Source organism: Giraffa tippelskirchi, chromosome 6 (genome assembly GCF_054371585.1).
Source record: "Giraffa tippelskirchi isolate mGirTip1 chromosome 6, T2T-mGirTip1v1.2.pri, whole genome shotgun sequence".
Lineage (NCBI taxonomy): Eukaryota > Metazoa > Chordata > Mammalia > Artiodactyla > Giraffidae > Giraffa > Giraffa tippelskirchi.
Window position 1 is genome coordinate 132,500,209 of NC_137280.1, and position 15,015 is coordinate 132,515,223.

The following is a 15,015-nucleotide window of genomic DNA, read 5'->3' on the forward strand; positions in this document are numbered from 1 at the left end:
CATTTACAGTAAAATAGCCAGGAAATGGAACTCAAGTGTGCATCGAGATAAACATATATATACACACACACACATATATATACACACTTTCTTAAACCAATCATCTGTGTATATATGTATCACATGTGTGTACATACACACACACAATGGAATATTCCTCAGTCTAAAAGAGAATAAAATATTGCCATTTGTAGCAACAAGGATGGACCTAGAGAATATCATACTAACTGAAGTCAGAAAGAGAAAGACATATATAATATCAATTATATGTGGAATCTAAAAAAATAATACAAATGAATGTATCTACAAAACAGAAACAGATTCACAGACATAGAAAATAAATTTATGGTTACAAAAGGGAAAGTGAGGTGAAGAGGGATAAATTAGGAGTATGGGATTAACAGATACAAACTACTATATATAAAATAGATAAGCAAAGAGGATTTACTATATAACACAGGGAAATATATCCAATATTTTGTATTAACCTATAATGGAAAATAATCCAAAATATATATATATGTGTGTATATATATATATATATATATGTCTGATTAACTTTCATGCATAGCTAAAAATAACAAAATAGTATAAGCCAATGATATTTTTTTTTAAAAAAAGGAGATTGTTCTAACAAAACAGAACAACTGCCTTTAGGAAGTAAGAGAGGAAAGCTCCCCCAAAATCAACTCTTAGTAGAATATTATAGTCTCCTAATCCATTGGTTCCTCAAAGCGACTAATCAGATTCTACTATGTAATTTAAATGTATGTGTATTATATGTCTGAGTCACACTCTACACCTACTGAATCAGAATCTTTGAGTTGAGGGGAGCAAGTGTTGAAGGAAGACATGTAAATTTTAAAGAAGTTTCCCCAAATTACTCATTCCAAGTTAATCTTTTTCACATCTGTTCCTTCTTGCTAGTTAAAAAAAGAATATACTTCTCTGAAACTGAATAATTTAACAATTACAATAATGTTAAGTCATGCTGTCAGAACCTTAGCTCCACAGACTGTTAAGAAGAAACATTTTCCCTGGAAGTCTTGTTCTTTAGTGACCTGATGACTTTGTCCTTGATGTCACATGTAAACAGGTTATTTGCAAAGTGACTTCATAATGGGAATCTAAGGTTCTCATAATGGGGCCACTGGTCTCAAATCATCAAGAGAATTGAGGCTTTGAGGATTTGTTATGAAACTTTCAACAGAAGGAAGTCCCGTGGATGAATTACATTGTTCTTTACAGAAAAGATGAAAACTTTCTTTGTGGCTCTCATGGTTATTGGCTATTTCTCACGTAAGGATTTATCAAAGAACCTCAGGGAGGGAGTAAACAACTGATCTTCTAAGGGAAGTAACAAGCCAATGATAATCGTTTTCTAAATGAAGGAATTTCTGAAATTTTGACATTTCTCTTGGAGTTAAAAAATTCACTACCTTGACTAAAATAATTAATGGTGGTTGAATCCATTTTTTTAGTATACCAAGAATTCAGCCATAGACAGGTTTAGACTCAAGATATTTTAAGGGATAATCTTAAGAAGTATAACCAACATTTGATAAGTAATTGGTCTTCGACTTTATAATCAATTTCATCTCTCCTCCCTCTTCTTCCTAATACTTGCACACCAGCCAGAAACCTCCACAAACTTGTACTTTTTGTGTGCGCACACACAAATGCCTTCTGCGCAAAGCAGTGTTAGTTTCTGATGTGGCTTACTCTTAGAGCACAACCCAATGATACCAATGTCACCAATAAGGGAAGCCCATGATGGGAAACTGAATCTGCTGGCAGGATGGCACAGATCGGGGCTGGGGGGCGAGGAGGAGCTTCAGTCTCAGCAGGTGAAAGAAGTCAAGCCTGTGAACTAGACATGAAGGATGAGGGTGACAGGAACCATTAAATGTTTGGGTAAGCAGTTGCTGACACAGAGGCCAAACAAAGGAAGATGTTTCCTTGGAAGAAGATGGAGTTTGGAAAGAGTATATTCAGAAGGACAGGAAATGATTTTTTTAAATGGAGGCAGGTATGTAAGAGTTCTGTCAGCAGGTAGCCAGGATGACTACCAAGAGTTAGACTTTTCTCTGAAATGGACCTAGCAATGTGTGAACTGCCCAGTAGTGGAGGATATGCTGAGTCCCAGGATTTAAATCTCTCCTGCTTAAGGTCAGCATTAAAGCTAGGTATGGGCTAAGGCTGAATTCTCCAGTGGCACATTGCGTGTCAGGCATGAGGAGAGGAGGGAGCAGTGCTCAGGAATCAGGCCTGACCCGACAAACCTTGCATGAAGAAGCCACATATTTTTCTGTGAGTTTCATGGTTATGAATTTACATGGCATTACTTAATGGGTGAATTAGCTGTTTATATCTCAACACTACATTTCTTGATCCTTTTTCTAAATATTTTTGTTTCAGATATTTTTGGTAACATGGGAGATAAGGTAAGTCTGCTACTTCTTGCATAAGAATGATTTCTACAATCTTAAGCTTGTAGCATTTCTATTAGATTGAACCATATTAGCCCATATGAAACTGCTAATATTTAATCATTGTTTATCTATAGAATGGCAGATCAGTGGTTCAAGCTAAACATCTCTGTCAAAATAAATGCTGAGGAAAACCAGGACTCATCCCTGTCTCTTACTGCTTCTTCACCTTCTTATTAACCACTAGATATTAAAGCTCCTCATTTTAATTTTTTAAATATCTTTCTTCCTTCTAAGTGCTTCCCTGACAGCTCAGTTGGTAAAGAATCTGCCTTCAATGCAGCAGACCATGGTTCAATTCTTGGGTCAGGAAGATCCCCTGCAGAAGAGATAGGCTATCTACTCCAGTACTCTTGGGCTTCCCTTGTGGCTCAGCTGATAAAGAACCCGCCTGCAATATGGGAGAACTGGATTCGACCCCTGGGTTGGGAAGATCCCCTGGAGAAGGGAAAGGCTACTCACTCCAGTATTCTGGCCTGGAGAATTCTATGGACTGTATAGAGTTGCAAAGTTCCATGGATTGTATATGGGTTGCGAAGAGTTGGACACGACTGAATGACTTTCACTTTTTCCTTCTAAAGTCATTGCTGATGCTTTCATTTAAGCCCTTGCTCACTTTTTGCCCACATTATTGCAAGAGCCATCTAATGATCTCCTTGCACTTAGTTTGATCCAAGGGTTTTTGAAAATAGAGTTTTATTGGAACACAGTCACACTCATTTGTTTACATCTGGTCTCCAGCTGCTTTCAACAACAAAGCTGAGCAACAGAAGATGTAGTGTGGCTTTTAATAGGAAAATATTTACCACCTCGATCTTAATAGGAAAAGTTTGCCAATCTGTGCGCTAATCTTCACAACCATAAGAATGGGCCTTCTAAAATACAAATCTGACTAAGATGCCACCCTCCTTAAAGAAGGGCTCCTACTACCCTTAGGGTAAACTTTTTGCATATCCTCCTTATCCTAGCATCTTTCTCCCTAAAAGGAGAACTTCCCTTCTCTCACTTTAGATTCTAGCTAACTTTAACTATTTTGGGGTCCCTGCTATTCCAGTGTGTCTTTGTATTATGAAAGTGAAAGTGACGTTGCTCAGTCATGTCCGACTCTTTGTGACCCCCCTGGACTGTAGCCTACCAGGCTCCTCCGTCCATGGGATTTTCCAGGCAAGAGTACTGGAGTGGGTTGCCATTTCCTTCTCCAGAGGATCTTCCTGACCCAGGGATTGAACCCGGGTCTTCCACATTGTATTATAATTCCCTCTAATTAAATTATCCTTCTTTCTATGCTTATATCCAACTTTAGAAATCCCTTTCATTCTTCAGGAACCCACTAAAGAATCAATTCTTTGGTAAATTTTTCCCAAACACACTATATGGGCTTAATCATTAAAAGAAGAGCTAAGAGACATAAACAGTGTTTCCCACAGTGATTTGAGTACTAGTGATGATTTTAGTTAATATCTAATGAATATCTTGTATTACAACAATTATAGCTTTTTAAATGTGTGTTAGAATATAATAACAACTTCAAATTCAAGACAGCACGGATATTCATACTTAGGACAAATCTAACGTGAATAATCAAGTTTAAAAAGGCAGCCAATTCAAGGAAACTTAAAAAAACGGCACATGAATTCAGAAGTAGTCATGAACCAAGTGACTGAAATTTGGGAATGTAAGTAATGGGAGCGACTGAAGTTTTGTACACAGGGCAGTAGCCTGAAAAACTGGATATAAGGATAGACTGTGATCTGAACCTATGGAGTAGGGAATTGGGGCAGCTCATTCCTAATCTGCTCATTACAGAATTCTCATGAACATTACAAGTCTCCCTGTTGCCTGCAGACAAATTGTTCTGTCACTCACGTTCCTCCAAGACTAGCTTACTGCAACTCTGGTAATATTGAAGAAATCAAAATAAAATGGGGGAGATATTGGTAAAATTTGAACCTGGTAACTTCTTCCCTCACTATTCCAGCCTCCAAATCTCCAAAAGACTGCACTATAGTCAGTGCCAGAGTAGGACCACTCAAGGTGTCCCAATCTAAGCACAAGAGTTAATGGAGGGTGGGTCTGGATGAATTAAAATAACTCCGGAGTTACCTGGACAGTGGCTGTAGTCAGTTATTCCCAGACAGTGGGTACAGTCACTACTGCTACTTCTCTAGAATAATCTACTTCTCCAAGAAGTTACAGATATAAAACAGTCAAGGACCAGGGCTGCATAGCCTCAGCTGCCTTTCAGAGTGAAAATTGCAAAGACTCTGACTGCTGAATTTAAGATAAGAAAGTTTTCATGTTTGAATTTTAAAAGAAGACATACTTTATCATTATCTCCTCTGTGCACAAAGTTAAACACCCAAGTACTTATAGTAAAAGCCATTAAGAGAACTTGTTGGGTAGAAAGTTTAACCTATGAGTTTTGTTTTAGGACATTTCGTGCAGTTATTATCAAAAGAAGACTGTACAACAGAAACACATATGCTCCATAAGAGTCAGCCCAATATGTGCCTCTAATAATGTTACATATTCTAACTCCTGCGTGTACTGCTTTGCTAAAATGTAAGTGAAAACACCAACCCCCAAGCAGAACCCTCTTTTGAAAATCTACTGTGTAGCTGACTGATAACATTTCTACATATTTTGGAAAATGTGTGTGAACTCCTTAAGATGTGATTCTCTAAACTAAAAACAATGTCATTGGAATTTCTGTTGTACTTATTGAACCCAAGGGGTGTGGGGGTAACTGGGATTAACTGATATTTTGAGTCCCACCTCCAACTCTAGCAGAGAACCCTCCCTTTATCAGCGCTGAACATTAGGTTTCAATATGATTTTATGGGGAAAAGGTTTTGATCCTAAAATGTTGAAAATCATAGTTGTAAGATAAATCACTCTTTTTAAGGTAACAAATCAACAAGTCTGAGGACCTTGGACTGAGCCCTGCCCCTGTGGTTAAGTGATACTGAGAAATCTCATAACTACTCCAAACCTTGAGCTCTTGTTTAAAATCTGAGATTGTATTTATGATATTTACTGCTTCACTTGCTAAATATCCTTTTACCACAGTGACCCTTCTTTACTGATATTTTCAAATGTACAAAGCTCTTTCCTGCTTCAAGACCCTAGGACAAACTATCTTCTCCTATAAGAATGTTTTCCCCTTGATTTTCATAGAGCTAGTTCTCCCTCATCATTTAAGTTTCAGCCTAAGTATTTCATTCTTACAGATGCCTTCTCTGACCATCCTATCTAACATAGATTTATCTCTGACATTTTCCATATTAATATGCTTCTGTCTCCTTTATAATTCTTGTAATACCCAGGTTTTCTATTTATTTCCTAATTTTAAGCTCCATGAAGCCAGAAGGCAAGTTTTTTATTAATTCATGATACTTAGCACAGTGTCTAGCACCATATAAGCACTGTAAGTATATACTTCCCTCCTGAGCCTCCCTTCCCTCCCCCTACCTTCTTCCTCTTCCTCCCCCCACAGAGTACTAGGCTGGGCTTCCATGTTATTTAGCAACTTCGCACTATCTGTTTTATACATGATAGTGTATATATGTCAATGCTGCTTTCTCATGGGCTTTTGCCCATTTTTAAGTCAGATTGTTTGCATTTTTGTTTCTTAGTTATATGAATTCTCTCTATATTTTGGATATTAACCCCTTATCATAAATTGATTTGCAAAAAGTTTCCCTCAAAAAGAAAAGAAAAAAGTGAAGACTAATCCTTATAGACTTGAATTGGAATTTCACCTCTTCTATTTAAACTATGATCTAGGACAGACAATTAACCTCAGTAATTACCTGAGAGGTTGGTCATGAGAATTAAAAGGCAAAATGCATAAAGGGAGCCTAGCATAATGCCTGTCATACAGTAGGCCATTAGTGTTCTTGTTATGTCGCTTCTAACTAGAGGACCAACCATCCCAGTTTGCCTGAGACTGATGGTTTTCCTGGGATGGAAAACTTTGAGTGCTAAAACAGGACAGTCTTGGACAGACCAAATAGTCATCTTAGCATCAACATGCTTTCATACCAACCCTTCGTTCTCCTTCTACATTACCCAACTCTTTTCCTCACTCAGACCATAAAAACTACATCATAGTCATCTTCAGCTAGTACAAAAATATCTTTCAAACAATCTCAAACCTCATCTTACAGGCCTCCAAGATATTGGTCACAATATTCCATGGAACACACGGAGACTCCTTAGAGGGAAGAGAACCTGTATAGATGATTGCTATCTCTTCTCAAATTTATTACTAGCTTTTCACTTCCATCTTTTCTTCAAATTTACTATCTACCCACTTTCCTAGGATCTCAAGGTTTCAGGGAATTGAAAAATAACTTCTCAGTGCTAAGAAGTTACCCTTAGGGTTTTAGTTTAAAAGCAGGGTGAATATTAATTTACTTTGTTAAAGTATACAATCCAGTCTTTAGTATAGTCACAGAGTTATGAAACCATCACAGCTATCTAAAGGTCAGAATAGTTTTCATCAAATATAAACCTGTATCCATTCTACCATTCCCCTCAGTACCTGGCAATCACTAGTTTACTTTCTACTTTCATGTATTTGCCTATTCTAGACTATCAGTAAAAATGGAATCATGCAATATGTGACTTTTTGCTTGGAGAATTTAGGGACTCATTCAAAATTTCACAGCTTGTGAGGGGAAAGCCAAGAAACAATTCCAGGAATCTAACATCCAGAGCCCTCAAGGTTAACTTGGAATTACTTTGATTAGAATCTTATGTTTGACCAGAGTTTTAGAATATTTAAAAACAATCTTTCACAGTTATCTGTTTCACGAATCTCTAATAAACACTTAGTAAGTTCCAGACACTGTGCTAGGTACAGGGAAAGAGTGAGGAAGAATAAGATACTATTATTCTCAGGCTACAGATATATAACTAAAAGCCTGCTATAGTTTAGAAAGTATTTTCCTAAACAGGGCACCTATGAAAGCCATACCAATACTGGATGGTAGGCAAGGATGAGATTATTCCCTTTTTATACATAATAAGAAAAGACTCCAAAGTTAATTCCCTTCCTCAAGTCAAATAGGAAGGATTTACGGAAGATGAACAATGTTTTTTTGTTTCCTATGTAGCTATTGTTACTTTTTCTAAATGGACCACTTTTTCATAAAAAATGCAATAACAGAAGTCCATTGACTATAATTTATCGCAAAATGTAGTAAATGTAACAACTTGCTGTTGTTATTACATTTCTGCTGAAGATGACAAATATTTTCACTTGTGTTTTCTGCACTGCTGTATTTATCCTTTTCTTGACCATTATGCTCTTTGCCCCCCACAGTAAGAATCCTCCCTGTTTGTAGTTCATAGAGCCCTTTCACAAGGAGCCTCAAAGTGCCTTTCTCGGCAGGCACCCATAATTATGGTCATTTTACAAATAAGTAATTCTGGTTCAGAATACTGAAAAGATTTTCCCATGGTTCTTCAGGGAGTCACTGTTTTTCCCTCCCCCTACTTAAAATACAAGTTTATACATCTGTTAAAAGCTCTAATAATTCACCATGATTACAAAGTACAGCGGTTTCCAGAGCGAAGGGAATATTGAGAGGAGAGGCAAATCTTTGTAGCTATGGGTTATTTGTAAGGTAAGAGTTTACAAATGAAGACTTGTCTTCACTTAAAATCCCTAAAACAGTACAACTAGAGGAGGAGAAATAAAGGTTGTATTTCATATGAACTGTCACTAAATACTTATATCAATTTCTCTTAGAGCTCTGGAACTCACTCTTTCAGTTCGACACCTTGGAAAATGTCAGAAGTTCAAAAAATCTTGACTGTGAAGTGACTTTCCTTTGTGCGTCATAAGTGAACCCATTTGAATCAACCATCATCTTTCCTTCAAAAAGCAGAAATCATTATATTTTCTTATTAAAAAAAATCAATAAATCTTATGCTATGGAAAGCTCCTCTTTAACTCGATATATTTAATGAGACACACCAGAATTCTGTTTGTTTCTAGAAGTACAGAGCTGAGTAGGAAATGACCTCTGCCTTTGAGTAACTCAGTCTGATAGGCTAACTGGACAATTCATTTATTCAGTAAATATTCTTTAAGAACTTATGAACTGAGAGACTTGGCTAGATTTTGGGTCCTTAATGGTAATCAAAATAAGTCTGTTCCTTTTGCAGTTTACAATCCAGGAAGGGAGCAAGAAAACAAGATTATAAAAAATATAATACAATGTGAAAGGAGAAAAACAACCCAGGACATCCAGGAGCTAGCCTTGGCATTGCCATAGTACTCATTGGTCCAAATGAAAATGAAAAACAAGTGGCCTTGATGTTCTCCTGTTTAGCAAACAACTTCGCAAAATATTAACATCCATCAAAGCCGGTCTGCAACTGTGATGAATCAAGATGAAGACAATACTACTCTATAATTAAGGCTGAACTCAGGCAAAACAAACATCATGCAAACTACCAAACATCCCCTATTTTAGGTTAATATGAGTGACTGTTGCTTCTTTACCAATTACAACTTTAGCCTATTCTTTGCTCCTTCTAAATAAGACTTTTTAAGATGACAATCATAGAATTCTCCTTTTCTGAGGGTATCCAATCCAGGGCAAAGCCATTAAAATTTCACGAAATCAACCTAATAATCCCAAATCTGGACAATAAATCCTTCCTAATATCCTTTACTGGAATGCAAAAGCAGGAAGTCAAGAAACACCTGGCGTAACAGGCAAGTTTGGCCTCGGAGTACAGAATGAAGCAGGGCAAAGGCTAATAGAGTTTGGCGACGAGAATGCACTGGTAATAGCAAACACCCTATTCCAACAACACAAGAGAAGACTCTACATGTGGAAATCACCAGATGGTCAACACCGAAATCAGATTGATTATATTCTTTGCAGCCAAAGATGGAGAAGCTCTATACAGTCAGCAAAAACAAGACCGGGAGCAGACTGTGGCTCGGATCATGAACTGCTTATTGCCAAATTCAGACTTAAATTGAAGAAAGTAGGGAAAACCACTAGACCATTCAAGTATGACCTAGATCTAATCCCTTATGAGTATACCATTGAAGTGACAAATAGATTTAAGGGCCTAGACCTGATAGACAGACCGCCTGATGAACTATGGACAGAGGTTCGTGACATTGTACAGGAGACAGGGGTCAAGAAAATCCCCATGGAAAAGAAATGCAAAAAAGCAAAATGGCTGTCTGAGGAGGCCTTACAGATAGCTTGGAAGAGAAGAGAAGCAAAAAGCAAAGGAGAAAAGGAAAGATATTCTCATCTCAATGCAGAGTTCCAAAGAATAGCAAGGAGAGATAAGAAAGCCTTCCTCAGCGATCAGTGCAAACAAATAGAGGAAAACAACAGATTGGGAAAGACTAGAGATCGCTTCAAGAAAATTAGAGATACCAAAGGAACATTTCATGCAAAGATAGGCTCAATAAAGGACAGAAATGGTATGGACCTAACAGAAGCAGAAGATATTAAGAAGAGGTGGCAAGAATACACAGAAGAACTGTACAAAAAAGATCTTCACGAGCCAGGTAATCACGAGGTGTGATCACGCACCTAGAGCCAGATATCCTGGAATGTGAAGTCAAGTGGGCCTTAGAAAGCATCACTACGAACAAAGCTAGTGGAGGTGATGGAATTCCAGTTGAGCTATTTCAAATCCTCAAAGGTGATGCTGTGAAAGTGCTGCACTCGATATGCCAGCAAATTTGGAAAACTCAGCAGTGGCCACAGGACTGGAAGAGGTCAGTTTTCGTCCCAGTCCCAAAGAAAGGCAATGCCAAAGAATGCTCAAACTACCGCACAATTGCACTCATCTCACATGCTAGTAAAGTAATGCTCAAAATTCTCCAAGCCAGGCTTCAGCAATACGTGAACCGTGAACTTCCAGATGTTCAAGCTGGTTTTAGAAAAGGCAGAGGAACTAGAGATCAAAGTGCCAATATGTGCTGGATCATCGAAAAAGCAAGAGAGTTCCAGAGAAACATCTATTTCTGCTTTATTGACTATGCCAAAGCCTTTGACTGTGTGGATCACAATAAACTGTGGAAAATTCTGAAAGAGATGGGAATACCAGACCATCTGACCTGTCTCTTGAGAAACCTGTATGCAGGTCAGGAAGCAACAGTTAGAACTGGACATGGAACAACAGACTGGTTCCAAATAGGAAAAGGAGTCCGTCAAGGCTGTATATTGTCACCCTGCTTCTTTAACTTCTATGCAGAGTACATCATGAGAAACGCTGGGCTGGAAGAAACACAAGCTGGAATCAAGATTGCCACGAGAAATATCAATAACCTCAGATATGTGGATGACACCACCCTTATGGCAGAAAGTGAAGAAGAACTAAAGAGCCTCTTGATGAAGGTGAAGGAGGAGAGTGAAAAAGTTGGCTTAAAGCTCAACATTCAGAAAACTAAGATCATGGCATCTGGTCCCATCACTCCATGGGAAATAGATGGGGAAACAGTGGAAACAGTGTCAGACTTTACTTTTTTGGGCTCCAAAATCACTGCTGATGGTGACTGCAGCCATGAAATTAAAAGACGCTTACTCCTTGGAAGGAAGGTTATGGCCAACCTAGATAGCATGTTTAAAAGCAGAGACATTACTTTGCCGACAAAAGTCCGTCTAGTCAAGGCTATGGTTTTTCCAGTGGTCATGTATGGATGTGAGAGTTGGACGGTGAAGAAAGCTGAGCACCGCAGAATTGATGCTTTTGAACTGTGGTGTTGGAGAAGACTCTTGAGAGTCCCTTGGACTGCAAGGAGATCCAATCAATCCATCCTAAAAGAGATCAATCCTGGGTCTTCATTGGAAGGTCTGATGTTGAAGCTGAAACTCCAATACTTTGGCCACCTCATGCGAAGGGTTGACTCATTGGAAAAGACCCTAATGCTGGGTAGGATTGGGGGCGGGAGGAGAAGGGGATGACAGAGGATGAGATGGCTGGATGGCATCACCAACTCGATGGACATGGGTTTGAGTAGACTCCGGGAGTTGGTGATGGACGGAGAGGCCTGGCGTGCTGCAATTCATGGGGTCGCAAAGAGTCGGACACGACTGAGCGACTGAACTGAACTGAATATCCTTTTACTGAGGTACCCTATGAGTTCCATTGTGTTCTCTCTTACAGAGATGAATATATTCAACCTGTCCAACTAAGGTGCTCCTCATGTGTGGTCTTGGGCAAATGAAAAACTTGAAAATGGCAACAATACCATACCTGTTGTTCAAACCCTCTTTCTTGCTTTTCTCTTCAGGGGCATAAGGAACATGAAATAGGTACTACTTGAACTCTTAAATTAAGAGTTAAGAGTTAACTCTTAAATTAAGGGGTAGGGAATATTTTAATCATCTATTTACTCACTCATTGGCTTATATGTTAACTTGTTGCAAAAATAATTTAAGGAGGCTGATGTTATTCGTGGATTCAGAGGTATACAGTAGGGGGCAGCTCCCTGATAACTGTCAGATAAAGACAACACTCTGACCTAGAGACAATGGAACCCTAAGGTGGGATGAAAGTACCCCAATGACCCTGATGTTTAATAGGATACCCCTTCCCCAGAAGCCAAAGCTCCCTCTACCCTTTCCTCAATCATATTAATCACCTGCTGTCAGGTGATACCTGACTCCCTGTCCTTATAAGCATCTTCTTCCCTTTATTGGACACTCTTCATTCCCATCTCCATTTTCAATTCTTATTCACTACTGGTGCAAAGTCTGTTCTCAGGCTTTATAAGAAAAATCCTCATTTTTTTTTTCCTGTTAGTCTTCAAAAACATAAGAAGCTCTAGATCAATCTTCAGGTAAGTCCAAGTCAAGTCACTCTTAGCCAAACATAATGATTTTCAAGTGACTGCTCTCATAAGAGGCATTTAAAAATATGTTGGGATTTGATTTTTCTTAGTCACAGTGACTGGAGTGGTACTAATAGCATTCAGTGGATAAATGCCCTGCAATGCACTACGCAATAAAAAAGTGACCCATCCAAAATGCCAATAGTTGACTTCCCTGATGGTCCAGTGGTTATGAATCCACTTGCCAATGCAGAGTACATGGGTTTAATCCCTGCTCCAGGAGGATTCCACATTCTGAGGGGCAGTGGAGCCCATGCACCACAACTACTGAACCAGCATGCCCTAGAGCCCATATTCCACAACGAAAGAAGCCACTGCAAGAGAAGCCTGTGTACCACAACTAGAGAGTAGCCACCACTTGCCGCAACTGGTGAAAGCAGTGAAGACCCAGTACAGCCATAAATAAATAAATAGAATTGAAAAATTTTTAAAAACATCTGCTTTAACAATGAACAAACAAAAAACCCCAAATGCCAATGCTACTCCTACTGAGAAACATCTCACCCATAGATGCAAACTATCTATTGCATCCAACCCTGCTGCTTCTTCCCATGCCCACACCAGATACCGGTAATCAATGAGAGTACACTCCACTGAGCTGGATGTGGTTTCAAAATCTTTCTCAACATAGCAATCAAAGCATGTTGTGTCCATCAGATTTGGCATGGAAGACAAAATCCATTTGCCATTCTGGCCCTGACCTTTTTAAGGCAAAGGAAGCCTCATTGTTCTTGAGATGAATTCTCCATGTGGCACCTGGGTCCTCTTCCATTTCCTTGCCTTGATCATCTATCTGTAACAGAGAAGAAAAAATCTGAAACATATGATAAGCCCATTCTCAAGGCTCTGCCCCTCAAGTTTGACCTTTAAAGGTAGAACATTTTTCATTCATATAGAAATAAAAAGTTGCAGAATAGAGAGTAACATTTGGCGTGTTAAAAGTTTACAGGAATGTCATGACCTAGAATGTCATGACAGCCAGAAGCACAAATGATTCTGGCACTGAGAAGTTTGCAACAACCGATCACACTCCCTCCCCTTTTAATATAAAAGAAGTCTGAATTCTAACTCTGGATACATTAGCTCCACCATCTTTTTGATTTACTGGCTTTCCAAATAAAGCTGTTATTCCTTGTCCCAACACCTCATCTCTTGATTAATTGTTCTGTCAAGCAGTGAACAGTATGAGCTTGGACTTGGCAACATGACCGTTCTCCCAGGTCTTCTAAGACAAGGGCACCATCAGTGATGTGATCTCTGTGGCTGGGACTCTGCATCATCCCAACAGATCTGACTGAAGCATCTAAAGTTTTGCTCCTTATGCAGTGAGTGAGCTACACCCTCTAGTGGGGAAAACACATGTAGTATATTGAACTTCTTTGAAAGAATAACACCCAAAAGAAAATTTATCTCAGATACTGAATTTAAAAAGAAAATAAATGAGGTGGGGGGAGGTGGGAGCAAAGTAGGGGAGGTGGGGAGGATTTCCATGGCACTTGTACTTGAAAAATCCAGAGGGATCTCTGAATTCAGGCATGGCTCGATCCAGTCTCAAAAATTGTTGCCAGTTTTTTCTTTTTGTCTCTTTTTTTCGATCCATCCATGTCTTCCTTAACATTGTCTTCATTCTCAGGCTTTGACCACTTCACCCATCCCAGAGGTATACCCTGGCAGCTCCAGAGTTACAATTTCAGTAGAAGAGAACCTTCCTTTCTTAAAACTTCTGGTAAAGGATTTGAAGCTTATACACTAGTTGGGATAAGATTGCTGAATCAGTCTTTAGGGCTACAAGTGTGCTGTTACTTTTATTGAAATAGACTAAATTACAAGGCACTGCAGGAGCCAGGGGTGAAGCAGCCCTCCTGAATGCACTAGACGAGGATAAAGGGCTGTTCCCCAAAGGAACATTAAGCCACTATTGCCAGGAAAATGAAAGAAGTAACAAAACCACACATTGATACTACCCTTTTGGGATTCCATTTTTCCCTCCTCTGAATCTGAGGTTGTCCTCAGGCCTGCCCAAAGTTCAGTCCCCTGCTATTTTCCTGCCTTTATCACACTTAATTATTTAGCCTATCTGTATCATAATAAGTTATGGTACTGCCAGGAGTTGAAACATTTTACTGTCTTAGTAGAAGGCAAGGAAATATCACCCAGAGAGCTAAGCCTTCTAGAAAATACACTTTCATACCCATACAAAATAATTTGATGTGGTAGCCCACAAACCATGGGCAGTCTGGTGGCCTCTCAACTTCAGAGGACCCCACGGCATTTCTGTTCTCACGGTTACTTCTCACTCCACATCCCTAATTTTGCAGAGTTCTCCATCAGCCCCTCATTTCACCTTTTAATATTATCCACCACTTTGGTGCAGCACTTTGGTGCTTCATTCCTCAAGCATTTTCAAGGCTATTCAGAGTAACATGTTTTCTGGTTTAGGATAATAGAGGAGGTTAATGGCTAACACAACATAGGAAATATTATCAGGAATATTTTTGTTAAAAGTGATGAAATCTAATTGAAACTTAGCCTAGGTCAAACAAGAATTGGGTGGGTTCATGCAATTAGGAGGACCCAGGGTCTTAACTCAAGATCAGCAGTATCCCCAGACTTAAGCAACGCAAGGAGTCTTACTGTCCACCT

At 39.0% G+C, this 15,015-nt stretch overlaps 2 protein-coding genes across 7 annotated transcripts in view; one reads left to right on the plus strand and one right to left on the minus strand.

Moving 5' to 3' along the window:
• LOC145508655 (sperm-associated acrosin inhibitor-like) overlaps positions 1-15,015 on the minus strand; it is a 153,820-nt gene that overhangs the window by 124,681 nt on the left and 14,124 nt on the right. For all 3 annotated transcript variants that reach the window (XM_081495722.1, XR_014055506.1, XR_014055508.1), the window contains one exon: positions 13,074-13,165. In XM_081495722.1, the coding sequence (XP_081351848.1) occupies positions 13,074-13,144 (71 nt within the window). In that variant the 5' untranslated portion in view covers positions 13,145-13,165. Of the gene's footprint in view, positions 1-13,073; positions 13,166-15,015 lie in introns of those variants that run through there.
• Positions 1,124-8,439, plus strand: LOC145508657 (ovomucoid-like). Of its 4 annotated transcripts, none has more exons than XR_014055509.1 (4): positions 1,124-2,310; positions 2,419-2,444; positions 4,921-5,051; positions 8,248-8,439. XR_014055509.1 is itself a non-coding variant. In XM_081495725.1 (4 exons), exons 1-4 carry the CDS (start codon positions 2,020-2,022, stop codon positions 8,309-8,311), a joined length of 231 nt encoding a protein of 76 aa, XP_081351851.1. In that variant the 5' UTR covers positions 1,141-2,019; the 3' UTR covers positions 8,312-8,439. The 4 variants fall into 4 exon arrangements, 2 of the variants coding, with proteins under 2 accessions (XP_081351851.1, XP_081351850.1); XM_081495725.1 differs by having other exon boundaries at positions 1,141-2,029; XM_081495724.1 differs by having other exon boundaries at positions 1,186-1,299.